This window comes from Cutaneotrichosporon cavernicola (genome assembly GCF_030864355.1).
Source record: "Cutaneotrichosporon cavernicola HIS019 DNA, chromosome: 5".
NCBI lineage: Eukaryota > Fungi > Basidiomycota > Tremellomycetes > Trichosporonales > Trichosporonaceae > Cutaneotrichosporon > Cutaneotrichosporon cavernicola.
Window position 1 is genome coordinate 2,006,872 of NC_083397.1, and position 26,503 is coordinate 2,033,374.

General features: G+C 59.9%; 11 protein-coding genes across 11 annotated transcripts; 7 read left to right on the forward strand and 4 right to left on the reverse strand.

Annotated features, from left to right (window-relative positions):
- Positions 1-34: 34 nt before the first annotated feature.
- Positions 35-1,505, forward strand: DCD1 (uncharacterized protein; the record flags this gene model as incomplete). The annotated part of the gene is made up of 4 exons (XM_060601998.1): positions 35-184; positions 287-474; positions 723-954; positions 1,080-1,505. The coding sequence occupies 4 exons, from the start codon at positions 35-37 to the stop codon at positions 1,503-1,505; spliced, it is 996 nt and encodes a 331-aa protein (XP_060458437.1).
- A 19-nt stretch (positions 1,506-1,524) lies between these two features.
- On the reverse strand, positions 1,525-4,944 carry CcaverHIS019_0508010 (uncharacterized protein; the record flags this gene model as incomplete). The annotated part of the gene is made up of 1 exon (XM_060602000.1): positions 1,525-4,944. One exon carries the CDS (start codon positions 4,942-4,944, stop codon positions 1,525-1,527), a length of 3,420 nt encoding a protein of 1,139 aa, XP_060458438.1.
- Positions 4,945-5,455: 511 nt separating this feature from the next.
- On the reverse strand, positions 5,456-6,451 carry CcaverHIS019_0508020 (uncharacterized protein; the record flags this gene model as incomplete). The annotated part of the gene is made up of 2 exons (XM_060602001.1): positions 5,456-5,942; positions 6,012-6,451. 2 exons carry the CDS (start codon positions 6,449-6,451, stop codon positions 5,456-5,458), a joined length of 927 nt encoding a protein of 308 aa, XP_060458439.1.
- A 1,283-nt stretch (positions 6,452-7,734) lies between these two features.
- Positions 7,735-11,120, forward strand: CcaverHIS019_0508030 (uncharacterized protein; the record flags this gene model as incomplete). Its single annotated transcript, XM_060602002.1, has 4 exons — positions 7,735-7,938; positions 8,267-8,522; positions 8,569-10,190; positions 10,239-11,120. The coding sequence occupies 4 exons, from the start codon at positions 7,735-7,737 to the stop codon at positions 11,118-11,120; spliced, it is 2,964 nt and encodes a 987-aa protein (XP_060458440.1).
- A 270-nt stretch (positions 11,121-11,390) lies between these two features.
- CcaverHIS019_0508040 (uncharacterized protein) lies at positions 11,391-13,861 on the forward strand (the record flags this gene model as incomplete). Its single annotated transcript, XM_060602003.1, has 2 exons — positions 11,391-11,985; positions 12,018-13,861. The coding sequence occupies 2 exons, from the start codon at positions 11,391-11,393 to the stop codon at positions 13,859-13,861; spliced, it is 2,439 nt and encodes an 812-aa protein (XP_060458441.1).
- A 236-nt stretch (positions 13,862-14,097) lies between these two features.
- On the reverse strand, positions 14,098-14,868 carry CcaverHIS019_0508050 (uncharacterized protein; the record flags this gene model as incomplete). The annotated part of the gene is made up of 3 exons (XM_060602004.1): positions 14,098-14,146; positions 14,271-14,319; positions 14,412-14,868. 3 exons carry the CDS (start codon positions 14,866-14,868, stop codon positions 14,098-14,100), a joined length of 555 nt encoding a protein of 184 aa, XP_060458442.1.
- Positions 14,869-15,025: 157 nt separating this feature from the next.
- CcaverHIS019_0508060 (uncharacterized protein) lies at positions 15,026-16,269 on the forward strand (the record flags this gene model as incomplete). The annotated part of the gene is made up of 5 exons (XM_060602005.1): positions 15,026-15,191; positions 15,224-15,299; positions 15,414-15,773; positions 15,996-16,088; positions 16,140-16,269. The coding sequence occupies 5 exons, from the start codon at positions 15,026-15,028 to the stop codon at positions 16,267-16,269; spliced, it is 825 nt and encodes a 274-aa protein (XP_060458443.1).
- Positions 16,270-16,330: 61 nt separating this feature from the next.
- Positions 16,331-17,602, reverse strand: CcaverHIS019_0508070 (uncharacterized protein; the record flags this gene model as incomplete). Its single annotated transcript, XM_060602006.1, has 5 exons — positions 16,331-16,633; positions 16,666-16,989; positions 17,034-17,210; positions 17,242-17,472; positions 17,504-17,602. The coding sequence occupies 5 exons, from the start codon at positions 17,600-17,602 to the stop codon at positions 16,331-16,333; spliced, it is 1,134 nt and encodes a 377-aa protein (XP_060458444.1).
- A 361-nt stretch (positions 17,603-17,963) lies between these two features.
- DPB11 (uncharacterized protein) lies at positions 17,964-20,585 on the forward strand (the record flags this gene model as incomplete). The annotated part of the gene is made up of 7 exons (XM_060602007.1): positions 17,964-18,099; positions 18,172-18,353; positions 18,436-18,522; positions 18,566-19,443; positions 19,512-19,744; positions 19,832-20,322; positions 20,355-20,585. The coding sequence occupies 7 exons, from the start codon at positions 17,964-17,966 to the stop codon at positions 20,583-20,585; spliced, it is 2,238 nt and encodes a 745-aa protein (XP_060458445.1).
- Positions 20,586-22,639: 2,054 nt separating this feature from the next.
- On the forward strand, positions 22,640-23,608 carry CcaverHIS019_0508090 (uncharacterized protein; the record flags this gene model as incomplete). The annotated part of the gene is made up of 5 exons (XM_060602008.1): positions 22,640-22,682; positions 22,733-22,796; positions 22,855-23,027; positions 23,080-23,144; positions 23,180-23,608. The coding sequence occupies 5 exons, from the start codon at positions 22,640-22,642 to the stop codon at positions 23,606-23,608; spliced, it is 774 nt and encodes a 257-aa protein (XP_060458446.1).
- Positions 23,609-24,487: 879 nt separating this feature from the next.
- On the forward strand, positions 24,488-26,437 carry CcaverHIS019_0508100 (uncharacterized protein; the record flags this gene model as incomplete). The annotated part of the gene is made up of 4 exons (XM_060602009.1): positions 24,488-24,634; positions 24,684-24,823; positions 24,949-25,316; positions 25,353-26,437. 4 exons carry the CDS (start codon positions 24,488-24,490, stop codon positions 26,435-26,437), a joined length of 1,740 nt encoding a protein of 579 aa, XP_060458447.1.
- Between the last annotated feature and the right edge of the window lie 66 nt (positions 26,438-26,503).

Below are 26,503 nucleotides of genomic sequence, written 5' to 3' on the forward strand. Positions count from 1 at the left end.
TCAATCAATACATCTTCACCTCTCTCACACGATAATGTTCATCGCGCTAGTCGGTACCCCCTCGTCCGGCAAACATGCCGTTCTAGACTACCTCGTCCAGCGCCACGACTTTACGCGGCTCGACCTTGGCATCAGCGCCACGGATGAGCCGGAGCAGGGCGTCTCGCTCGGCGTCGACGAGTGGGTGAGTCGGCTTCTTCCTTCCCTTCCTCCTCCCTCTCTCCCTCCCTCCTCCTCTCCACATCTCCCCCCTCTACCTTCCTCCCTATGGGAGCGATAACACCAGCGCACATTCCCCACCTCGGAAGCCATGTTGGACGCAGCAACACGCGCCTGGCGCTCTCGACACGTTACCACCGCCCTCCGAACATGGGAAGACATCGAGCCGTGGCTCAAGCGTCCGTGGTTCCTCCTTGTTGGAGTGGATGGGCCCCTCCGGGCGAGGTATGAGCGTGAACGGCGGAGGCGGCCTGCGTGAGTCCCCTATTCCGTCTCCGCGTTCTCCTTTGGCGTAACAAGCCAAGCTGGGTAGCTGCCTTGCGAGCTGTCACGGTCATGTCACTCGCCGCGCCTTCCTTCCTCCCACCCACCCTCCCTTTCTCTCACCTCCCCGTTCCACCCTCGTTCCACCCTCCCTTCCACTACCCCTCTACCTCCTTGCCCATTCCCTCTCTCCTCCCAACTTCGCTCGCCCGCTCGTCGTTGCGCTGAGCTGACTCCAGCCTCACTCTCGACGCCTTCGTCGACGAGCATGACGCAAGCCTCCACGGATCGGCAGGGGACGCCACGTCCACCGGAAACGGACATCAATCCGACCTCGCGCGCGTGCTCACCACCGCCGCGGTGCGGATTACTAACGGTTTCCCCGACATCGACGGGCTCTATCGACACCTGGATGCGGTTAATCTGCTCGACGAGCAGCGTCTACGGCCAGGCTGGGACTTGTACTTTATGGTGAGTGGCCCTTCCACTCCTTCCTTCCCATCTCCCACCTCCTGTTCCTCGCCTTTCCCTTCTTCCGGATCTCCTTCCCTCAACCCAGTCCTTAAGCTCGTTATGATACACCGTGCTGACAACAGACTCTCGCCTCCCTCGCCGCCCACCGCTCAAATTGCATGAAGCGCCGCGTCGGCGCCATCCTCGTCCGCGGCAAGCGCATCATCTCGACAGGATACAACGGCACCCCACGCGGTACGACGAACTGCAACGAGGGCGGGTGTCCGCGCTGCAACGGCCCCGCCAAGGGAGGACAAGACCTCAGCGCCTGCTTCTGCCTGCACGCCGAGGAGAATGCGTTACTCGAGGCCGGGCGCGAACGGATTGGCCCAGACGCAATCATCTACTCCAACACGTGCCCGTGCCTCTTGTGTAGCGTCAAGATTGTACAGTGCGGCGTGCGCGAGGTCGTGTACAACAAGGGCTATAGCATGGACACGGCCAGTGCTACGCTGCTGGCTGAGGGTGGGGTCGTGCTGCGTCAGATGGACATGCCGGGCGACCATTAGATCTATGCATTTTGGGTTTCTAATCGAGGTCGAACTCTGCGTCGAGCGCGTACTCGGGCTCTGGTTCCTTTGGATCCCCCAGATCTACCTCCTCGACCTCGAACTCCCCTTCCTCACCCTCCGCCAACACCCGTGCGGCGTTCTCTCCAATCTCCATCTTCTCCTCGCGGAGGAACGCCCACATGCCACCCACGCTACCCTGGGTAGCGCCCAGGACGACCCATAGTGCGTCGCCATCGCGCGCTCTAAGGGCGGAATACAATTCGACAGCGCAATCTTGGATTTCGCTCTCACCTCTCCGATCCAAGAACGGGCGGAACGCAAGCATCATGTCCCACAACAACCCCTCTTTGACGGGAACTTCAGCCGCGACAAACTTGGCTGTAGCCATGAGGGCGATGTACAGCCTGTGTGCGACGGTATAAGCGCCCTTGAGGCTGGTCTTGGCCTCGATCATCTTGGTCGTGCGTAATATGCGGCTCATGCGGGGCCACGCGTCATCAGCCACCCGCCGCGAGACATACTCGCCCACATACTCGCAAAGCGAGGCGACGACGGCAGCCGCTTCCGAGACGACGTACGGTACGCCGTCGTCCAGCCGCGCCATAATGGCCGGCCATGCCCCGTCGATGACAGGGAGGAGGTCGCCTTCCCGGCCCGCTTGGGCGAGGACGGGAATGGCGCGTGCGATGAGACCCAACACCCGGGCGCGAAGGAACGGCGACGCATGCGAGAGGTAGTATCCCGCCTTGGCGAGGATCTGCGCCGCGACCTCTTGTGAACGCGTCGGAGGCGGAGGACCGTCAGGTTGGTCCTCGTCTATCTTCTCCTCCTCCTCTTCCTTGGATACCTCGGCATACTTGCCCAGCGGTCCTCGAGTCACGCGCTCGATGATATCTTCCTGTTCGGTGCGTGCCATCTCCCCTTGCGCCTTGTACCATTTACCAAAGTTGCCAAAGTCGTGCTGGGGGTTCGGCGGATCAAGGAACCGCCTTGCCTCGGCACGTGCAGCCGCGCGCTCGTCTGTCGGTTCCGAGGCGGCCGTATCGGCTGCCATGACGTCGATGAGCGTCGTGAGGACCGCGAGAAGGGCACTAGCAAGTGCGGCATATCCGTGGAAGTCGTCGAGCGCGTCGAAGATCTCGTCCACCACGTCATGTACGAGCGGGACGATGGGCGCACCAACGAGCCGGATCATGGCGATTAGCACTAGTGGCGCGTGTGGCGAAAGGCGATGGTACGTCAGTCGCTGGGAGACGACATTGACGACATAGTCAACGTTGTCAAGCACGAGGTTCTGCGAGCTCGCGTACCCACTCTCGTGCGCGACGCGCTCAAGTGAGATCCCAGCGTATGAACGAACCAGGTCGTGTGGGGAGGAGAGGGCCGCCAGAATCGCATACAGCGCGTGCAGGAGGAGCGGACGGAAGTCACGACCCAAGATTGAGGCACACTCGGCGAGCGTTGAGAGCGAGAGGGCACTCAGGAGGACGCGCTGTGCAGTCGCCTGTAGGCGGGCCGTTTCGGCCGCCGCGGACGAGTTGCGCGGCGTCCGGTCCAGCAGGGTCGTGATCTCATCTAGTCCCCGCGCACGCTCTACTGGCACCAGCGCCTCTGCGTCGGCCGGATCATCCGTCTCGCCGTCCCATTCGACGTCCTCGTCCTCGTCGTCGTCCATGGCCACGAGTGTTCGCGCGACTTGCCGAGCCATCTTGCGCACAGCGCGCGGCGCCTTTCCGTCGTGGGTGGACGCAACTCCCGCCAAGAGCCGCTGTACGACCCACACAGCTGATGCTGCCTTCGCTGGCTCACGCAGGCGGTGTGCCTTGGCAAAGCGAATAAAGTAGTCTATGCTATACAGGCCCGCTTCGCCGCCCGCCGCCCCGAGTGCCTCGAGCATGCTGGCAAGCGCACGTGCCGAGGCTTCGGCCTCGACGTACCGAAGCTGGAGGTGGGGATAGGAGCTTTCCGGCGCCCCGGTGCCCTCAATCATCTTATTCGGCACCATGCTTCCACCCCAACCCAGCTCGGCGGTGCGGTGTGCAGGATTTACGCCCGAACTCCAACCTCGTGGCCGGTCCAGCTCGAGGCAGTCGAGAAGCGCCCACGCCCAACGCTCAACGTTTCCCCCGGGCCCTAAGAGCTGGGCAATAGCTCTCGAGCCTTGGGTCGATGTCACGTTCGCGATGGCCGTGACTAGGCGCGCGGCGTCGGTGACCTTGATGTCGTTGGCTGAGCGGATCAGTCGTGGGAGTCCGTTGATAGCACTGCTGAGGAGGTCGAGGAGCGCACCGTCGAGCTCCTCTTTTCGTAATAGACGATGGATCTTGGACAACGCATCATCGCGTACGGGGTCGAAATCATCCTGTGATAGAAGAAGGAGCGTGGTCAGTGCTGTAGGTAGGAGGCGAGGCAGGGCTTCGTGGCACTGGTCGATGAGAGCGTACGCCAAGCTGACCGCAGCGCGGCGGGCCAGGTCCGAGTTATGCCCCGTCAGAGCAGCGAGGACGGGCGGGATAGTGCTCTGCAGCCGTGCGCCGGTGAATTCAAGGTACGATGCTGTGAGTGGGGGAAAGGGGTCGACAGGTTTCGAGGTGCTGGACGGTGTAGGAGAGGGAGGTTCAGCCATGTCGCCCCGCTCCCATCCCTCCCCTAATTCTGAGAGGTCGTTGAACTGCGGTCGAAGTACGCCGAGGCGCCGCAGTGCGTTGTCGTCAAGCGTCTCTGTGACGACATCCTGGATCGCGCCAGCCATCTCGGCACCAACGTCGCCTTTGAGAGCTTTCCCGAGGCCGAGAATATCCTTGGCCATGGCGCTCACGATTCCTGGTAGGACAGAAGCGAGGACAGCGCTCTGCCCTGCCAGGTATCCGAGGAGAGTGCGGACGAGGTGCACTGCTGCGCGCTGAAGCGCGGGGTGGGGGGGAGAAGGGACGGCACAGTCGACCGCGAGGGTGATACTCTGGAAGAGGGTGGGCATGAGCGATGCCTTGGGCCCAGACGTAGCGCGACGCATCGCGGGCGTCGGATGCACTACCCCAGCTTCGGTGTGCGGCTCCAGTAGCATGGAGAGAAGACCGAGCGCATCGAGCTGCACCTCCTGTCCTGCTGCGCGGTCCTTGCCCTTCCCCCTCTGTCCGACAGCGGAGACAGTAAAGCGCCACAGCTGCTCCCATGCTGCCGGATCCATCCCGGCTGGTATGGCACGCCAGTGGCTCACCACAAGGGAGAGGAGGCGGAATGCGGCCTCGAGGAAGGCGTCTGGGAGCGCGGCGGGGTTGGCCGTCTGCCGGAGAGTGGTAGTGAGCGGGAAGATGAGGTAGTTTATCAAGCCTGGGGTGAATGCGGCGGTTGGGAGAGTGCGCACAATCGATGCTAGCGTAGTGAGGAGCCCAGCGTGGCGAGACGCTGTTGTTGGCGGCTGAGTTGAGATGGACATGAGCTGCACGCAGGTTGGTTTCACCTGCTGTTAGCATATTCGCAAGTTGATAGCTACCTGCCGGAATGCCCCCATCTTGGCTTCTCCCTGCGGGTTGAAGGGTAGTGAGGACCTAGTTGGCCTGGATGGGGGTGGTTGGAAGGGTGGTGGGTCTGAGCCGTCTGAACCGTTGGAGCTGGAGGACAGGCCTGTTGGCAGCGGCCGCCCGAAGAGGTCCCGCTGGACGGACATGACACGTAATCCGGGACGCTGTCGAGGTGCGCCGGGGTTGAGCTATTGATTTGTGGTACTTGTGTTCAAGCTGATGAGAGCATGTTGTTGACAAGAACCGCAGAACGTCACGGAATGGAAGGTGCCGCGGAAATACGTAGGTGGAGGTGTCAGAGATCTCGCTGCTATTTCCGGTCGTGCCATCGAGTTTTATGTGTTCACAGTACGCTATGTCAACCCTCACGCTGCCATATGCAATGAGTCCATGCAATTATGATAGGTGTTCTACTGCGCTTCTCCCTCATCGGCCCTGACTGTAGTCAAGTCCGCCAAACACGTCCTCTAGCCGCTGCATGGACAGCACCATCTCCCCGTCCTTGGAGAGGTCATTCTCAGAGAAGTCGAGGCGGTACGACGCGAACCGATCGAGCTGTCGCAGGACAGGACTTGCGTCCGGGTCGTTGATAGACAGCTTGAGGTACGGGTTGACTTCCCGCTCGCCGCTCCTCGTCTTGCGGCCACGGAGAAGTTCGACATGCGCAGCTGCGATGGGAATTTCGCGAGGCGCGCGGAAGAAGGGCAGCACACCCTGCACGGCGGTTCTCATGCGCAGGAACTTGCGGGCGCTGGCAGGCGGCGCACCAGCGGCCTTCTGCTGTACGAGGGAGAGGCGGGACACGAAGCGCGACATCATGAAGAGACCGCCGACCGCGATCGCACCGCACACAGCCACCCAACCGCCCGTCGCCCAAGTGAAGAACGTCTCGAGAGGCATACCCATGACCTCGCTGGTGTCAGCTCTGCCTAGCTCGATGGCTCGGTTCATGGCCTCGCTCCACGGCGCGAGTCACACTCACCGCTCCTTCTCAGGCTTGATACCCTTCTCGATCGCCTCGTTTGGCGATGGCAAAAGCACCCAGTTCACGATACCGAAAGTGAAGATGATCGCCATTGCCCAGAACGTCTTGCCGAGCGTCTTGTTGCCACGCGCAAAGATGACGCGCTCAATCTCCTCTATCCCCGCAGTCGGGTTGGCGACGACATGCCATGGCCACTGCTCTCCAGTCAACTGACCCTTGAGTGCACGGCGAGCAGCGCGAGGAGTGGCGTAAGAGCGCAGGCCTGGTGCGATGCCCAGGCGCGCAACTGTTGGCCGGGACACGGCGGCCAAGGTGGAGAGAGTGCGAAGGGCCGGTGTGGGCGCGAGTCGTGTGCATGACAAGCCCGACGAGACCGAGGATGGGGAGAAAAGTAGCCTCCTTGAGAGCCCGGCCGCGCCTAGCCGGGGAAGGAACATGGTCGTCGATGTCGGCGGTATAGGAAACTTGGGAGCAGTAGCGGCCCAGCTTGATACAAGTCGGTGCTCCCTGGTTCGAGACAGTGGTCTTTACGTAACAAAGTATCACGTGGTTCTTCCTCGGCCTGTTCTATGAGCTCTTGAGGCTCGGGCATCGGGGACTGTTTGTCTCCTCTCCTTGGCATGACATGTTGATGTGATAGGTGATGATATGAGAGTAAGCGCTTGAGGCGTATAAGACGAGATACGAGTCGAGTGGCTTTACAGATGGGCAGGGCAAGCAAAGCAAATCACACGATAGGAGCTCAGCCATGCCAGCATGCCAGAGAAAGATGACTACAGCAACCTCTTGGACCAGAGCCTTCAGAGCCTCCAGAGTCTCTGAATTGCCACTCTCGCTAGCCACATCGGCAGCACCCTGATGGTCACTCTCCTGAAAAGCTGTTTGGACGAGTGAATTGCGCTTGGCTGCAGGATGGCAGGCCGAATTTGCGGCGTACGACATTACATTTACGTCCGACTGAGCCGGAAGCAATGAAAGCGGCGCCTTGAGAAAACCTCGACTCGGCAAGGTGCTGACGTACGCCACGCTATGGCTGTCAATGTCGGATCGTTGGCGGCCAACAGCGGAAGGAGCGGCAAAGTGAGAAGGATACGTGGGTGGGACTGGTGCGGAGTTGTGCGGAGGTTTGCGGAATGATCGAGTCAGCTTGCACAAGCTCAGCAGTTGATATGGTAGATGGAGGGCTGATTAGGATGAGTGGTTTAGGAATGGTTTGAATTGATGATGTGGAAAGATAATGAGTTAAGGTACGGGGCCAAGTAGATTAAACTACAGAAGACTTCTGACATCCTATACCCACCCACATGCCGCGCTCACTACCCCCTCCCCCCCCTCTATTCCCAACATCCTTAGAACCACAATCACAATCCTCCTTTCATCACCGTTTACACATTTCTCATCTCCACTCTTAACAAACCCACTCTCTCATTAAGTTGCTGCGCCATTCCTTCCAATCTCATCACTTATCACTTGCCTTGAACTACTCCTTATCAACTCGATTACAACCAGCAATCCACCCACGCAGGCCGTCATCTGCTCCCCTTAGTCCTTCTTCAGTTCGCCGCAGCGCCCTATCACTGTCGTTCCCTCGACCCTAACCATTCGTGCACACCAAAAATACGCTTGCGCGGCTAGTCCTCGCCTCGACCTCCGATGAAAGACGGTCCAACGGGCAACCGCGCGTCTGATCTCACTACCGCCTTGCCTCACAGAACCGGATATGTCTTCCTTCTCTAATCCATCGACGCAAGTTCCGGTCGACATTCCAACCCGGCCCGACTTGCAGGGGACCATCCCAATTGACACTGTAGCAACCCAGGCTCAGGCGCAAACGCAACAATCCAACGCAAATGGAGCACCGAGTGACGTGGCTGGGGTCCTCCGTCGCAATCAGGCCTGCCTCGCGTGTCGGCGCCGAAAGCTTGTGAGTCTGAGGCGATAGACCCCCATCCATGCTGGGCTGGAATAGCATGCGGCGCGCTCGAGGTTCCAGTTGTCCTCGACCTTGCCAATGGGACACCGTCCATCCTCGCGACTGTATGAGACACCTAGCGAGAGGCGATGCGATGTGGGGCGTAGGTCACGAGTGCCAGACACTCACGAACTGCGCAAGCATGGAAGGCTCTGCGCCCTCCACTTGCGACGCCCATGCCGGGCCACGGCTTCTCTCAACTCTCCTGCGCCCCATTCCTCCACCTCTCTCATCACTCTCTCTGCTAGCGCACCCTCAGCAGCGACTAACACGTATGCAGAAATGTGACGCGGTCCGGCCTCATTGCTCCACTTGCGTACGCTCGTACCGCCACCTGCTGCGCACCGCTCCGTCCACCAACCCGGTCCTTTCTTGCGAGTATGACGACTCGATGGACAAGGATCATCACGACGGTGATACTTCCCCGAAAGAAGACGATGACGGTGGCAAGAAGAAGAAGCGCAAGGCTTCTGGAGGACGGAGGAAGGCGGACGACGAGGTCGACCCAGAGCGCGACCGGCTGATGAAGCGCGTTGGTGAGTACCTCTTGTGCCGGCCAGGCTATTTTCGCTGACTTGGCAGCCGAGTTGGAACAACAACTCGCCCAAAAAAGTACAACAGGCGCCAACGGACACTTGCCGCCATCGACGGCTCCCAACCCCTGGACAGGTGCCGGCTTCGGCACACCTCCCGTCGAGTCACCTGGCACCTTCCTCGACATGCTGACCGGCTCGATGCCTATTTCTGCCCAGAACCCTGGGCTTGGCGAGGCCATGTTTGGGACGAGTGCGGCTCCCCAAGTTACAGCATCCGCTACAAGCATGTGGATGTCGTTGGGAACGTCTGCCGACCGAAGTGAGTCTGGCACAGGATTCACGCCCTTCATGTCAATGCCCTCGCCACCCGCCTTTCCGGACGCTGGGCCCTCGATGCTGTCCTCTAGCTTCAACTTTACTCCTGCACCGACGGGGCCGACGACGCTCAACTGGAGCGGCGATGTTGATATGGGGCCGCCGTCCCAGGAGCAGACTTGGAGTGTGAACAACCTGGCGAATGGACTGTCCGACGCTGCCCAAACAAGTTCGTCTACGGCTCCAAAAGCGGCCAACGTTGAAGCAGCGGACGACTTGGTCGACCTGGACGTTCTGAATGGAGGCAGCAATGACTCGTCTCTCGACCCGCAGATTCTAGTAGATCTTTTTTGGCCAGGATGGCCCCGCAACCTTCCCGAACCCTCGGTCACATTATCACTTCTGGAAGTCTTCTTCGAAATTGTCCCTAACATTCCCCGAATACTCAATCGCGCGCGCTTCATGGCACGTTTGAACCTTCCCCCAACGCACTCCAACTTCCCCCACCCCGCCCTCCTGCACGCCATCTGCTCCCTCACTGCGTCATGGATTGAACCCACACCTGACAACATCACCTCGTTCTTCCCTTCAGTAGACTACGACAAGGACAAGATCGCGTTCATGATCCAGACAGTGACAACGAAAGTCGATGGCATGCCGTTCAGTCTACGGCAGGCTGCCTTTGGCAAGGACGCCATCCAGGACGGTCTCAATACGGGTAATCGGCTGTTCGATGTTGTCCGGGCCATGATCATCCTGAGCCGCGTATTCATCGACGACACCCGGATGCTGGAGTGCTGGACATACTGTGGTCTAGTTGCGCGCATGATTCTTCCTCTCGGGCTCAATGTGCGGTCTGCCGAGCTTTCATTAAAGTCGGTTATGCTTCCACCGCCCGTGGGCGCCATTGAACGAGAGGAGCGTCGCATCGTCGTGTGGATGGCCATGTACCACGACACGGTCGCGTCGGCGGCTTCCGGCTGGGGCTCGTCACTGTCTCTGGACGAGCTTACGATCCCACTCCCCGTCTCGGCCGTCGACTTCAACAGCGGCCGCAGCGACGTGCCCCCCAATCCGCAGGACCTCGAGTCATTGGACCTCTACATCAAGCACCCTGTCGTGGATCCACTCGTGATGGCTCTCAAAGGTGCTGTACTACTCAATCGCGTGAACAAGTTTTCTCGCAAGTGGAAGAATCGGCGCCTGCGGGACAATGACGATCTCGACGGCATGCATCGCCCAGAGTTCCGTGAGCTTGCCAACGCTATTGCGTGCTTGCAGATGAGCTTCCCGCCAGAGCTTTCGAACCCCGCAACGCTGGACGCCAAGAAGCGACTCGATGTGGATCTCATTGTGAGGGCGAGAGATGCTTTGTCCTGAATGTTTTATTGACTTTTTCAGAGTGCCCATGTCATCCCCCACGCGGCTATCATCTGCCTATACGAGCCGTTCGCAGACATTGCGGACCCCAACGACCAGCCGGCCCGCCGCATTATTAACGCGGCGCGCTCCGTCATCAACATTATCCAGGACATGTGCATCCAAGGAGGCCCTTCCAACCTCGCTGCGGTGATGCACTCGTCATCGTCACTGGCACTTGTCACATCGGCTCGGACGTGCCTGTTGTTCTATCGTCACGCTCTCAACATCGGGGACACTGCGGCGGCCGAGGGGTATAAGGTCAACATCGAGCATGCAAGGGCGGCTCTCGCTTCTTACGGCCTCAAGTTCAAGATCGGCTACCATCATGCCCAGCTGATCGAGTACTTCCTTGACCGCGCGTCCAACCCGACCTACGAGAAGCTTGTGGCACACTACCCTGAACATCCTCGCCCAGGTGCTCTGCCTCTCACGAAACAATCACATCTCGGCCAGGCCATCTTGAACGCGCTCAACATCAAGCGCGGCTACTGGAAGGTGTCCGCCCAGTCGCACGGCGCGGGCGTCAACGTCGCCGGTACGGGGATCAACGTCAGAGACATGTCGCCGAGCGGCTCAACGCCTGGATCCAGCGGATCGGGACCAGGCCTATTGCATCCCGGCTCGTTAGGGTCGACGACTGAGCCAACGTCAGCTCCGACGTCGGTCAACAGCGGTGCCTGGCTGAATGGCGACTCGCCGCGTGGTCCTGGGTCGTCGAACCCATTGTCACCCATGAAGTATGTCGACTTCAGCGGTAACAACGGTGCGCAACTCGGAGGGGAGGTTATGTCCTCGGGAGATCAACTGTTCAACAACCGATTTGGAAGCCAGGACCTGTCGCACTCATTTGGGGGACAGTAGACTGTAACTGAGTGGAGGACAGTGTGGGGAGGTCAGAGAATCTGTGTAGAAGACTGAACTGTATAGCATGTAGTTAGTAACATGTATAACCCCATCTCATCTCTCGTCTCTCGTCTCTCGGCGCCAGCTTGTGGTTGTTGCAAGGTACACAAGATTCGGACATTGAATCATCTCCGCCTCCACCGGCACCCAAGTCTGACCACCTTGCGATTTTCGGATTTGGCCTCACTGTCGATCACCCCTGCCTTCTCCATCAACCGACATCCCAACATGTTCGCCCTCCGCCTCGGGCGTCTGCGCCGAGCAGCGGCGCTCCGAGGCCAACCATCCCCCTACTTTTATCCCCTCTCCTACCCCCTCCCCCATCTCCTCTCCCATCCCCTCTCCAGGTCTCTGCACGCAACCCCGATCGTGGCCAAGAAGGTCATCAAGCGTTCCTCCCTCACCCCGACGCAGCGCAAGGCCTTGGCCAAGCAGAGGCAGCTGGCAAAGGCAATTATTCAGGAGGATGCTTCAGTATTAGACGGCTCTACGCTCGAGAAAATGCAGCCCAACCCGCCACCTGGCCGCCAGCCTGAGACCGGGCTCGACCTCGGTGACCTCGACCGCTTCAAGCCTTCCCGCATGCCAAAGCCGTTGACAGGCAAGGGTCTCCCAAACGACCGGTATGCGAAAAAGTATGCCGAGATCGAGCGGAACGTCAACTATGCCTTCCACCGTGGCCAGATCGCCAAGCTCGCAAGCCTCCTCCTGCTCAAGGTGCGCAAGAACGACGTCAAGACCGACCTTGTGCGTCGCGTCATGGCGACGGCGTGGGGTTTCGAAGAACCCCTCGAGCCAGTCGAGAGCAACACGTACGAGCGCAGTAAGCCCTATCTTTTGTTTGTGCTGATTCAGCCATCGCATTGAACAAATCGCAGCTGTTCTTGCTGCAGCGCAGCAAGGCCGTCGAAGAGTACCTCCGCTCGCTGACGGATGTACGTTTTGGCGTCGAGGCCGACGAGGCAGGCATGTTCAATGTCCGCGCTGAGGGTGCGCAGTCCGCAGTCGTTGCCCTCGAGAAGTACCTCCTCGACTTTGTGAAGGAGGCCGTATCGATCGAGTGGCCAGCGACCGCGATGGGCGGTCTCCAGCCCTCTCTTGGTGGGCTGTGGGCCATATCCACCGCCAGCGGAGCGCTTGTTGAGGCAGTGGGGTGGACGTCCTACCGCGCGGTAGGGAGCACGACCGAGGCCGTCGAGGCCGCTCGCGACATCATGCTCCGCGCCGGCGCACGGTTCAAGGCTGCCTCATTCACGCCTGCCCTCCGCGCAGTCCTTCCTCCACACGACCCCAGGTCTGAGGATCGTTTCGCCCTCATTCCTCACAGGCCAGCGCGACTCGCACCACTCCCGTGGTCAACTGAACTGGCGGTGGCCGAGCGACCCATGTTCCGGCTGTCCCGGGTTGTGGACGTGTCCGAGAGCGCGGGCTCGCGCGACTTGCGCCACCGCTCTGCTGAGATTGCCGACGCGCGGGTCGTCCCTCTCGGAAAGGGAGAGGCGAGCAGTTTGTCGGCCGTTGTCGACGAGACCATCGCCAAGGCTTCATTGCCAGGTAACCCTGCCCGCTCCCTCTCCTTCCGCTTCGGCCACGTCCTGGCTCTCGGAGCAGCGGGAAAAGACGCCCTCAGCCCGCCAATCGAGGGAGTATGGTCGCTCGATGACCCGATGTCGCCGTGGCTCAAGCTCTCGAACACGGTCTTTGGTCCCTCGAGCCCGCCAGCCCTCATCCGATTCCCGCCAGTCGGAGCTCCGCGCCGCTTCCGCCGAGTCACCTACACCGCGGATAGGATGCGGTATGAGGCGACGTACGCGTACCCGGTCCCGGCAGAGCCCGAGGTGGCCGAGAGCTCGCGCGAGACTCGTCCTTGGATCGTGGCGCTGGACAAGCAGCTCGCATTGGCAAGGGAGCAGGCGCTGGCACGCGAGCGCGGCGACGACGTGCCCTTTGACTTTGACGCGATCAAGAGCTTGATCGAGGAGGAGGTCAAGCCGGAACCCGTCCCGCTCGTCGTGACCGCGACTATGGGCCGCGAAGCAGTGCGCGACGTCATCTTTCCCGACCGCCCCATCGACGCGCGTATCGTGGCCGCTAGCTCACACGACTCGGTGGTACCTGAAGAATTGAACGCCTTCTTTGCGCGTGTTCATGAGAGCGCGGACCCTCAGATCGATCTGGCGGATACGGCTGGGTTACGGCGAGGCGTGGCGAGCGACAAGCCAGCCACAAAGTTGGATCCTGAAGAGGCGTACGAGGGATTCGAGAAGTCGGAGGATGAGCTCTTTGACGAGTGGGAGGAGTTGGAAACTGAGGAGGGGCTGGAGGCTGAGGCGCCGGTCGTGAAGCCAGTCGAGGCGGCCGAGGTTGTGCAGGACATCCTCCCACCCCGGAAAGTTGTTGTTGCGGGACACGAGTTCGGGCTCGAGGCCGACGAGGTGCTCGAGGTTGTCGAGTCGAGTATAGCTCTAGTTGCCCACGAGAGCGGGGACGAAGGGCAACACGCTTCCCTTCGTACCGTCGCGGCGGCAGACCTCACTGGACCGGGGGGAGTGTTGCGGTATGGCGAGGTGTATGCCGAGCAGCCGCCATCAACCGAGGAAGGAGAATCACCTGTCGACCCGGCAATCTGGCGCGAGCTCGCCAATGCTACGCGCGAGGTTGCGCCGACTGTCAGCGGGACCAAGTTTGCATCCATCTAATCTGCATGTATCACATCTCATGGGTTTTAGTACAGGTCAGGTGGGTGCGGGTCCGGCCAGGTGTGGTCTGGGCTTATTATAGGAAACATGGGGTATGGCCATGGGATCGGGGTGGGTTGAGGGTGAGGCTCGGGCTTAGGCTGGGGCTTGGGTTTGGGTACGACGGGCGATATGGTCGCCTCTACGCCCACGCACACATCAAGCGCGAGGCGGTTCCGACTCCGCACCCGTGCGAGCTATCGTTGAGTCTGCACGCCCGGCGCCTCGTCGCGCGCCTTGTTGAACCTGGTATCAGCTCTCTCCTTCTGGAATACGCACTTGGGTAATATCTCGCGCAGGAAAGCCGTAGCATTAACGCGCACCTCCTTCTCCGGCCCCTCTCCACTACCATCCCAAGTCCTAGCCTCACTCGCCGAACCATATATAACAGTGCGGGACGGCATCCCCCCCTCCACGGCCTTATGATTTGGGCCAACACTAGTCCCTGCCCCAACAGTACAAGAGTCGCCAACTCGTACGCCGAGACATCGACTCCTCGGGGCAAACGTACACCACTCGCCCACAGCCCGACTGCCCTCGGGAGAATCGGGGACAAGATCGACGACTGCGCCGACCATGACTACTGTTCCGGAACCGATTGTCGCGCGGCCTGGCCCACGGAAAAGGACTTCTGCCATTTCTTCAATGACCACGCCGTCGCCTAGGAATATGGACGCGCCGGCGGCCGCGATCACAGTTGCTTTCGGGTGGATTACGCAGCCGGTGCCCAGGCTCAGCGTGCCGTCGAGGCGGGATTCCGAGGCGACAAAGGTTTCGGGGCCGGCGCGGAGGACGAGGCGGCGTTTGGTGGGTGAGCGGCGGGGGGAGGCCGTGGAGGAGGGAGGAAGGGAGGAGGAGGGAGGCGATGAAGAGTAAGGTGAGAAGGCGAAGGGTGCGCGTGGAGCGCGCGGTGACGCTGACGCGTCTGGCGGAAGCGGAAGCGGCGACGGAGCTGGAGCTTGTGACATTGCGTTAGGTGAGATGGGAGATGGGGGAAGCAATGTAGCAATGTGTTGTTGATGGTCGTGGAAGACGCACGACCTCCACCGGAACCAGTGCCACGTGTCTGTGACGAGGTTCGAGGTCAAGTTGGACTTGGACGCGTTGGACCTTGTTGCATCGACCATGTCGGCGTCTGGATCCACCCAGGCCGTGCCGCTACACCTCACGTCACTGGCCATTCTCGCGCCAAACAATTCCCCGCTATACGTTCACTCGTTCACGGGGAAGGATGACGAGTTGCGCGCATACCACCTCGCGCATGGGGCCGTCGACGTGATCGAGGAGCGGAGTGGGTTTAACACTGAGATGGTCTGACAACAGTCGTCATGACCTCGTCACCAAACCGGCCGGCCGACTCTTATCTTGGCCTCCTGTTCTGCATGGAGGACATGGCTTTGTGAGTATCTTCCAGCTTCTCCTTCTCCTCGTGCTCCCACTTCCCTTCCCCACCCTCTTCTCCCTGCCTTCCCTTCCCCAACCCCCCACCCACCCCTCCCTCCACTAACCCCAGCTACGGCTTCCAAACCCCAACCAAACTCCGCATGGTCCTCAGCGTAGGCCTAGTCGACGCAGCCATAAAGGACAGCGACATCGTTGCCATCTTCCGCGCCGTACACCAACTCCTCCTGCGGGCCATGAACAACCCGTTCCTAAGCCTGCCGGCCAGCTTCACCGCCAAGCCCGCTCCACCAGAGGAGGGCACGACACAAGAGAACGGGGTAGAGGCGGCCCGACCTCGCAACGAGCCCGTGCCGAACGACAGCATGTTCCGGTACGGGCCGGAGGACCTCAAGGCTGACTGGCTGGCTCGGAGTGGCGTGTTCACCCGCGGGATTGACAAGCTGGGCTCGCTCTTAGCGGGTCCTAAGTCGTGAGATGTGTGGGGACAGGGCTGAGGTAGACGCAGCTGGTAGACAAGAGCGAGTCGGAGGAGGCTGGGAAAGGGCAGGTAAGAGTGGTCGGAAGACTGGGCAAGAGCGGCAAGAGCGCTAGAGGACGCTGAGAGCTTGAGCGGCAGTGGGAGGCAAGGAAGGAGGCGATAGAGGCCTTAGATTGTGAGTCAGCTATTGCATACGTCGTCAGCTGACCCCAGATATGCCTATGTACATTGGATTCAACAACGGTCCTGCTTGAGTGTTCGCTGGCTTGGCACCTCTGACGGGAGCTGGATGCGGCCTACATTTCTGTAAGTCCCACTCTTGCAAGCTTTCGTGGCCATTGCTCAAGCTGACACCAGACAACCCGTGCTGGACAACCACTCACCGCGGTCCTGGCCACGGCGGTGCCGAGCCATCCTCCACCTCGCGCCGCCACGGCCCGCAGCCCATGCAGGTTGCATGCAGACCCAGAACGGAGCCCTTCATTGACACGACGTCCAGAGTTGTGGACTAGTGACAGATACGGGGCAGACATGCCATACAGAATGCATCACATCGATCCCCGGAGCCACAGCAGCACCTCCCATGCGAGGTCAGGCGGCACAGAGTGGCCAAGGATGTTTTCGACACCCTCGAGGTTCTCATACCTCAAACCCCTCAACGCGAGCGAGATATGCTCGAGCGCGTCCTGCGCCGCGTCGTCCGCGGCGCTCTCGTGCTTGTCAAGCTCGATAGTGCACTCGGTAATGAGGGCGTGCCGACTCGCAATGTGAGCCGTGAGCTTTCCAGCGCTAACTTGGCCATGGATGATGTTGGTGAACTCGGGCGTCTGGCCATACTGCCATTCCCATGACTGTCGTCAGTCCTCCTCTGCGAGAAACATACCTTCATATCTGCCATCCCCTCTGCGACCTGCGGCAACTCGACGTCCTCCTCATGCACGTCGTACTCGCTCACGTCACCGGGGTACCTCGCGCAGAACTCGTCCCGAACAGCGCGCACAAAGTCGTCATGGGTGATCTCCTTCTCGCCCGCGCGGTAAGCATTAATGGTACTAACGGGCGCGCGGTGCGACGCAATCCCTTTAGTTTCCATCTTGGGATTGGATGAACGGAGCGCGGCGCCGAGGTGCTCTACATCGGAAGAAATCAACATTGTGCCGTGGTGGTAAGCGCGCTGCGAGATGATCTTGTACGCCGATCCCGAGACCTGATATCAGTCTCTCTTTTGGGCGTGGTGGTGGAGTGGTTTACCTTGAGCTCGCCCTCCTTGGTGCCGTCGGGACGGAGGACGACGTCGTTCCGCTCATTAACCGTACAGCTCGGGACGTCCAGCCGTTCCCTAACAGCTCTGGACACGAGTTCCGCCCCTCCATTTCGGGTAAACAGCGCTCGGGGGGTGATGACGCTGAAGTTTGTATTCCCCAGGTCCTATCATCAGTCCCATTTCATTTCGACATACGTGGTAGACTGTTCCGCCCCCGCTGCGTCGGCGGACGAGGGGCAGATCGATTTCGCGGAGGTATCGCGGTGTCGTCTCCTTCCATGGGTTCTGGTTACGTCCGATTACGACGCATGGTATATTCCGATACACGAAGAGGATGGGTTGGGTCACGGGGGTGTACCGCAAAAGCCAGTCCTCGTAGGAGAGGTTGAACCACGGATCGGTGGAGTGGGAGACGTAGCATGCGGGCTTGGGTCAGCTAGCTCACAAAACGGCGTACCGGTCCAAGAGTGATCTCCTCGGCGCGAGGCCGGGTCGCGGAGAATGCGCGCGCGCTTAACGGTACAATGCGGGGCGCACGCCGCGCGAGAGACAGCATCGAAAGATGGAAAGAAGATGGGCATCGGTGTCGAACATGTCGGCCTCCACTTTCCACTTGGTGGAGGGCGGAACTAATCTCTAGCTGGATTTCATAACTCTGTGCTACTATTGACTTGTTTACCGTGCTTTCCATGTCACAATTCGCGTTTCTGGGTGGTAGGTGAGCTGGGAATGTCCCCGAAGCTTTCTGGCGTACTTTTCCGCGTTATTCTATGCATGGTAGATGCGGAGATGGAAGATTCTGTGTAAATATGCAGACCATGAATCAGGCACGCGTCATGACGGAAGCAAAACGACGCGTCTGGGTTTGTTGTGATCCAATGCTGCACGGTCCACTCAACCATCCACTTCACTTTACCATGAACCGCCGCGGCCACATGTCGAGCAAGGTCGTCGGTGTCAAGATCCGACCCAATACACGGCGACACAGCGCATTGCCATTAGATGGGGAGGAGATCGTGCAGCGCGCGTGGGACGAGACGCACGAGGATGAGGGTGAGTGGAGAATTGGTGGAGACACTCCACCCAACCCCCCAGCTTGGCGATGCTGGGCCAGCTGACACCCAGGCGACGCTCCCCTCGACGGTACGGACCGCCCGTGGAGCAGCATTACTATCACGTTTACCGGCGTCGAGGACAAGGTCGGGCTCAGTGAGATTGTGCGCAAGCTTGGGGGGAGCATTGAGAGTGCTCTCACAGTCAGCACTACACATGTTGTAGCGCCGGGCTTTGGTAGCCCCAAGTACCTCGTGAGTTTGCGCGCCAGCACCCCTCGCCCCATACCTTCCCCCCACCGAATCGCCACTTAGTCTCGCGCCCACTGACAAACAGTACGCAATAGAACACGCCCTACCCGTCCTGTCACCCAGCTGGATCAACGATGCGTACCAGCGCTGGCTCACAGGGGAGAAACTTGATGTACCTGCGGTGAACTAGCTCCTTGAAGCTTTGCTGACGACAGAGCGTCGAAGCACACCGATTGCAGCCCTTCATAGGACTCAAGATTGCGATTTCGGGCATCGATCAGCTGGACCGCCGCAAGAAGATTATACAGCTGATCAAGGATAACGGAGGGATTTACAGCAAGGACCTGGACCGCTCATGCACGCACCTGGTTAGCGCGCACAACGCTCTCGACAAGAGCAAACAGAGCGAGAAGATCAAGTGGGCGCTCAAGGAGCAGGGTGACCGCGACGCGGGCAGGCGACGGGGCAGACGCTACGCCGAAGAGGACCAGGCCATCGTCTACGAGGAGTGGCTATGGGACTGCGTGGCGTACCGTGGTCGCTGGCTCGAGAAGGACTACGACGCGCGCAAACCGCGCGGGACGGGCAAGGTCACGGCCGAGGAGGTGCTTGATGAAAGCGTGTACGAGCGGCTGCGGCCCGCGCCGCCACCGCCTATCGACGAGGACCTCCCCCTGGTTGTCCGCAAGCGCAAACGCGGGAGCCGGGACAGCCTGGTCGGCGAGCTGTTATCGGCATCGAACATACCTACGCCGGAGGTGCAGGCGCCGGAGACGGCCGACATCCCTGTCGATATGAATCCCGACGTCGTAATGGAAGAGGCGCTGCCGAGCCGCGCGGGGGACGTCTTCGAGCGCAAAGAGTCGCGCTTGCATGCGTCACGGACCGGCTCATTCGCTGCCGCACCGTCACGGGCCGTCCCTCCAGTGCCAGCCAAGGTATCGGAGAAGAAGCTGTTCGCGGGGTTACGCTTCAGCCACACCATTGAGGCCGCCGAGGTGCTGGAGAAGGCGGTCCAGTCGAGAAGCGGGTCGTGGGTGTCGGAGGCTGACCGGTTGGAAGGCGCTCAGGTGGACTACGTGATCATCAGATTGTGAGTGGCGGGTTGACGGGGATGTGAGGCATCGGGAGGCGGGATGATGAACCTGACGCTGACCGCAGGGGAACATTTGCGCCTGAGCTTCCGACGAACGGGCCTCAACCGGCGGTTGTCACCGAGTGCTGGGTCGAAGCGTGCATCTACGAGAAGGCGTTGTTACCGCCAGAACAGAACGTCATCTTCCGACCACTCCCGTTCGCCACCCCGCTTGTCGGCGCGGACGCTATCGTCGCGCATGTTTCAGGCTTCCCAACCGACCAGGCAGTGTATCTTCGGCGGATGCTCAAGGCTGCAGGTGAGTCGCGTCCTCGTTTGCCCCGCTGTCACCCGTGATGAAAGGATCCTTGTCCGCTGATCCGACCCTAGTTGCAGCTGACACCAGGCGTCGAGGTCAGCAAAGTCTTGGCCAGGGGCAAGATTACGCATGTGGTCCTTGCCACTCCCGAAGGGAAGAAGTTTGAGTCAGCAAAGCAGTGGGGCCTGCCCATTGTCAATTCATCATGGGTGTGGGCGATGGCCCAAGAGGGTCGCATCGACGCTGTCGAGCAGCACGCGCTCGGCGCGGAAGGTGGGGGCATGACGCGCGAGGTTATGTCTCGCAAGATTGCCGAACCGGGTTCGACGTCTAGTGAAGAACTAGTCTCAACGGCGGCGCACTTTGTGACACCACCGGGATCGGGGAGACAAGCGCCGCTGTCCGCCGCAGAGAGGATAATGAACGATGCAATGCGGAGCCCAAGCCGAGGCCGCTCGAATCCGCCCTCTCACGCGGCATCGCCCGCATCCAAGCCGATCGCAACGCCAGTCGATGACGACGTCACAGCGCAACTCCGCCGCCTGGCCGAGGGTGAGGTCGCGCCTCGCGCTGTACTGGTAAGTGCCATCGTGGCCATTGCTGACGACAGCCAACACGCCGTTCCCTACCATCCCGGTCCACCATCTCTGGCGGCTTCGGGCCCTCAACCTCTGCGTCGCCTGTTGCCGACCGAGGCCTCGAGGCGCACGCAGCCCCAATGCAGAGAATAGAGGACGAGTCGATGCGTGTGACGTACGCGGACCCAGCTTCGGAGAAGGAGAAGCGCAAGCTTATGGATGCGGTACTACGAGGCGCGGATGGCAAGCGGCGGCGGATGTAGCGAGTAGCCCGAAGGGAGTTGTAGAACAACCTGTCGATGCTGCCACTGGCGATGCATGCAATAGCCTAATCGCGCGAACGAGAAGCATCTTGACGGCATCAGCACGTGTTGTTGTCAAAGAGCATTTACCTTACCTTGCCAAGGGGTAGGTAGGATCTGGATCTGGCCATTTGGGTGAGTCAGACCCTCCGGAATGCGCCAACGCCATGGCGTCATCAGTGCTACAGTACTACAGACAGACAGTACAATAGGGCAATCGGCGTCATCCCTAACCAGAAGAGCCGGCTTAATTCGGGTCTCTGTCCCTCTGTTGCTGGGCCCAACTTGACAGCGCTCACCGTACAAAGCCCACGCACGTACAATACCGCACCCATGACAGCGCCACGTCACGATTGAATGTGATGCGATGCAAGATGCAAGCCAAATCAAGTTGTGCGCGTGTTCCAGGTATGTTGTCGGCTATGCTTGCAGCTCTCCGGAGACGGAGACGGAGACGGAGACGGAATGCACAGGATTAACAAGTGAGACAAACAGGAAACGTGCGTGTGAAAGCGGGGCCAGCGACGTACTCCGAGGTCGGAAGACTGGGTTGAAAGTCAGTCACCAATCTGAGGGATCAGAGTCGGAGGGACTTGGGCGCTGACGGTTGAGGTGACCCTGACTTGTGACTTGGACTTGGCAACAAACTCGCCGGCGGTAATGGCTAATCGCGGGCCAGCGGTCAATGTTCGCCGCTTGAAAACTTGAATGTTCAGCACGAGCACACCGAGCAGACAGAGACAGAGCCCAGCCATGTCCAGGACAAGACAAGAGAAGATCAGAGGCAGACAATAGGACAGATCAACATCAGAAGCATGGCCGGCTGGGCGGCTGGGCGGCCAGACCTCCGACTGTGCATGAAATTCTTCCTCGAATCCTCACGCTGTGCCTCGGCTCTGGCATGCAGACGCGCGTGGTCGAGCGTTACTTTTGATGACGCAGAATTGTCTTGTCGGCCAAAGTTGGCATCCGGTTTGGGCTGTGATTCCCACGCTTTTTTACGCCAACTCAATGTGGCCCCTTCTTGTCAACTTGGCATCCGCGTCTCTCAATCTCATATCTCAGCTCTCAGGGGGGCGTCCAACTCGGATCATACCTACCTACCCGTTGTGCTGGCATCACCGCCTCGCAATTAATCCAACTAATGCAACAATGCATACCAGATGCCAGATGCCAGATGCCAGATGCTTCTCGCTGGTTGTACAGGATAGTAGTGGCTCGTGGTCAACAGTCAACGTGCCGTGCCTGATTGACGTGGTATTCCCTGAGTATGATGAAACCCTAGATAGGGATAGGGATTTTGCTCAAGAATCTGGCCGGGGCGCCGAATTGTCATGTCACCTTTTGTCGCGGGGGGCGCGTCGTAGCGGGGGGTGGGATGACCGGGCGGAGAGGGCACGGGGGGCACGGGGATGACTGAGCGTGTGCAGAGCGTTTACAGACCGTTTACACAACATGAATAACTTGGCCACTGGATAAAAGCTCGAGCGACCTCTCTTCACCATCACATCAGGCCAACAACAGTGAGTTCTACGTTCTACGTTATACGCCCCCTTCCTCTCCTCCCCCTCCCGCTCAGCCGTCAAACTATCGCGTGCAAAGTGTTAGGCAGGAACACCCGATTTAGCGCGAGCACGTTTCCAGTTCCCACCAATTCCCACCCACAAGGGCATTAGCTGCAAAGCCGGCAAGCAGGCAACACCCACGCCTCTCCCACGCCCATTCCCATCTGCCGTCCGCCCAACCGCAGCCGCGGTCAGTACTGGGCACTCGGCACGGCCGCCACGTCACGGCTGCTGGGTACTCGCTACTGGGTACTGGGTATGCCGGGCAATGCACGCTTCAGGGAAATCGAGCTCTGGCGATATGCCTGTTGCGCTTTTGCCACCAACCTGGCTTGCATCTATATCTACCTTCCTTGCACTCAAAAGTCACATCAACACTTTACTAACACCCATCTAGCACTTTACATCTACACTTTCTCCCATCAAAACACAAACACAATCACAATCACAATGGCCACCTCCGTTCAGACCCAGCCCAACGGCACCGCTCCCCGTAAGTCTTCCTTGCCAACCTAGTTCTGGAAACACACACTAACAACCCAGACCTCAAGATCGTCGACCGTGTCAACTCGGTCCCCGTCGTCCATGACTCGGTCGCCTACGCCGAGTAAGTCGCACCTTGCAATTTGCACCTTGCCTCGCACCGTCAGCCACTAACATTCCAGGCAGCTCATCAACTCGACCCAGATCACCTCGAACCTCTACCAGACCGTTCTCGGCCTCGCTGCCCGCGCTCTCCAGACCGCCGAGCCCGTCATCTCGCGCACCACGCCCCTGATCAACTCGGCCGACAACCTCGCCGTTGCCACTTTTGACCGTGTCGAGGCCGCCTTCCCTTGTGAGTTGACCGCACTCTGGTTGCACCCGCACAGACCGCTGACCAGCTATAGACGCCTTCAAGACCCCCACCCAGGAGCTTGCCGGCTTCAAGCAGGCCAAGGCCTTCCACGACGACGTACGTTTTTCGTGTCTTGCAAGGCTAACCCCTAGCGCGTCATCCCTGCCCTTGAGGAGGTTATCAAGAAGACTTCGGCCATCAACGTCGAGCTCGGATCGCTCCAGACCCGCGCCGCAGAGGTCATCCACAAGGGCGAGAAGGCGTCGCACGAGCTCGTCGAGCAGCTCAAGGCCCTCCGCGAGCAGTCCAAGGACCTCCCTGCCCAGCTCATCGAGGGCCTCGGCAAGGTGACCACGGACGTCAAGGCGATTGTTCTCGCCAAGGACGGCACCGTCCAGGAGAAGACCAACAAGCTCGGCTCGTACGTCGTCGAGCAGGTCAAGCCCATCATCGACGAGATCTACAAGCACGTCCTCGGTGCCAAGAAGGCCGCCGTCGAGACTGTCCAGGACGCGCCCGCTGAGAAGCAGACGCCTCCTCCATCCGACGACGACGAGGTCGCCGACGCCCCTTCCCAGTAAGGTGTTGGTCTGCAACGAGCCCCCGCTGCGCTAGGTTATAGTATAGACGCGCTTTGAAAACCGCCTAGCCCCCGGACGAGATGTTTATAGATTCATGTGCTTTGACGCCGTCGCCACTGCGACGCTCGTGATTCCCTCAGTGTTTTGTATCCGAAATGCGACGACTGCTTTGTGCGACTGCTTGTGGCGAATTGGGAGGTGTGCGGATCGGATATCGCGTCTGGCAGGAATGGGGGTATACCCACAACCGAGGGGAGTGTATCGTATCTAAGGGCTGGGCCGGGGAAGATGGGCCGCCAGTCGAGCTTGACATGACGCGGATTCCACGATTGCACACGTCATGTCAACCTCCGAGGCGAATACGCGACAAGCGCGCAAAAGCTGGGGAACAAGACCCTGCCCGCGGCTGGACGATATGCTTAAGTCTGACCGAGGCGGAGTCAACGGTGAGCGCACAAGTCGATGTGGAATCGAGCGAGGCCAGACGATATGCCTTCTCCCGTACGTCTGTGTTCGATTCTCCAACTCTGTCCATGGCGCCATGTGGGCGTGGCGGGCGTGGCCCGGCCAACAGACCCAAGCCTCCATCGTTTAGTGTGGGGTTTGGGCGTATAGTAGGCAGTGTAAATGTCCTCTGATCGTGTCCTCCCACTTGCGTTAGTGCGCCTCCTCCCCGCACACAGCCACGCTACACCCATTTCGAGTTCGCCAGGTTGCGTCTAGCAAGCTAGCAAGCGCAGTTAGATTAGACGCGGGCGGCACGTTATTGGACCGAGCGGGAACGGGTGAGCTCGTCCATGTTGCCGGCCGGCCCGATGCTTCTCCGGGTGATGTACCCCACTAAACTAAGCTTGACATCTACGTCTTTCTCAGAACATCATGAGCCGCCTATTCACCGTCGTGCGCAGGGCGACGTTCGCCAGACGAAACTACACTGCTGGTCGCGCAGTCGCCCCCAGTGCTGGGTCCAAGGGATGGAACTCGTGGGGCAGGACCACCGCCCTCGCTGCAGGCGTCGCTGTACCTGTGAGCCATCATGCCAGGAGTCACGTCCCCCCCCCACCTCTAACCCCAGACCCTCTACTTCCTGACCCGCGACACTGTCGAGCTGGACACACAGCGACCCCCCCAAGGACACAGCGTGTCCGTTGCGGACGTGGTCAACCGCCGCACCGGCGCCGAAGTATGGGTCGTGATCGACGGCGAGGTGTATGAGTGAGTCGGCCCCTCTCCAACCCTCTCCAACCCACACACCCCTCACACCACCCACACACCCCTCACACCACCCACACCACCCACACCACCCACACCACCCACACCACCCACACCACTCACACCAGCATGACAAAGTTCCTCGACGACCACCCGGGCGGCAAAGACATTATCGTTGCCAACCGGTCGCGCGACGTCACGCCGCTCTTCAAGCCCCGCCATCCCAATGACCAGCTTTTTCCAGGCAACCTCCCCGCCCAAGTGAAGCACCTCGGGCCCCTCGCACCGGCCAGCAGCGATGAACTGGAAGACATCAAGCTCCAGATCTCGGCGGAGCAGCTGGCTGAGGACGAGCGAGTGCTGACCGAACGCAAGAAGATGGACGAGCGCGGACTCGGGGTTATTGTCAACATGAAGGACTTTGAAAAGTTTGCCGAACCACTGTTGACCAAGGTTGCTTGGGCGTACTATGCTTCTGCGGGCGACGACGAGATCAGTAAGTCAATCTTGTTGATGTCGCTGACACTACTAGCCAAACTCGCCAACGCGACCGCGTACCAAAAGGTGCTGTTTCGTCCGCGCGTTCTAAGGCGCGTGGAGCAATGCGACGCATCAACGGAACTCATGGGATGTCCATCTAGCCTACCGATCTTCATTGCACCGGCAGCCATGGCAAAGCTAGGCCATCCCCTTGGCGAGATCAACCTCACCCGCGGGGCGGGGAGTACTGGCATCATCCAGGGGATTAGCAGCAACGCCTCGTGCAGCATGGACGAGATGCTTGGTGAGCGTGAAGACGGCCAACCCCTCTTCTACCAGCTCTATGTGAACCGGGACCGCAGTAAGGCCGAGGAACTGGTGCGCAAAATCGACGCAGGCAAGTTTGATGCCATCATGCTCACGGCCGATGCGCCGGTTGGAGGCAACCGCGAACGCGACATCCGAGTCAAAGGTGACTTTGAGGGTCCGGCCGGTGGGGTTGCCGTTAAGAGCAAGGACACGGCTGGTGTCGCGCAAGCCATGTTCGCTGGCGTAGACCCCAACCTCTCGTGGGAAGACGTCAAGTGGCTCCAATCCCTCACTAAGATTCCCGTGATGATCAAGGGCGTCCAGTGCGTCGAGGACGCACTCCTAGCCTACGAGGCTGGATGTGACGGTATCGTCATTAGCAACCACGGCGGACGGCAACTCGATACTACCCGTCCAGCCCTCGACGTCTTGCTGGAGATTAGGCGGTATGCACCTCATCTTCTTCGTCCCGAATTCCGCACACCCACAGGACCAACCCAAGACTCGCTGGCCGAACCCGCGCGCCTCACGCCCAAAGACCGGGCTGATGGGAGTGGCATGCCTCGCCGCTTTGAGATCTTCATCGACGGCGGCGTGTCCCGCGGTACAGACGTCGTCAAGGCCCTCTGTCTCGGTGTCAATGGGGTTGGTATCGGCCGTGGATTCCTGTTCGCCCAAAGTGTTGGTGGGGAGGAAGGCGTCGAGCATGCGGTGGGCATCTTCAAGTCGGAGATTGAGCTGGCTATGCGTCTCCTTGGTGCGAACAAGGTGGGAGACTTGCGGCCAAGTATGGTCGAGGTTGTTGGCGAGGTGCCGCGCGCTGCCTAGTATAAGAGATAGTACAGCACCTCGCTGCCTAGTCCAAGACTTAGGAGAGATAGTACATGCATGGTA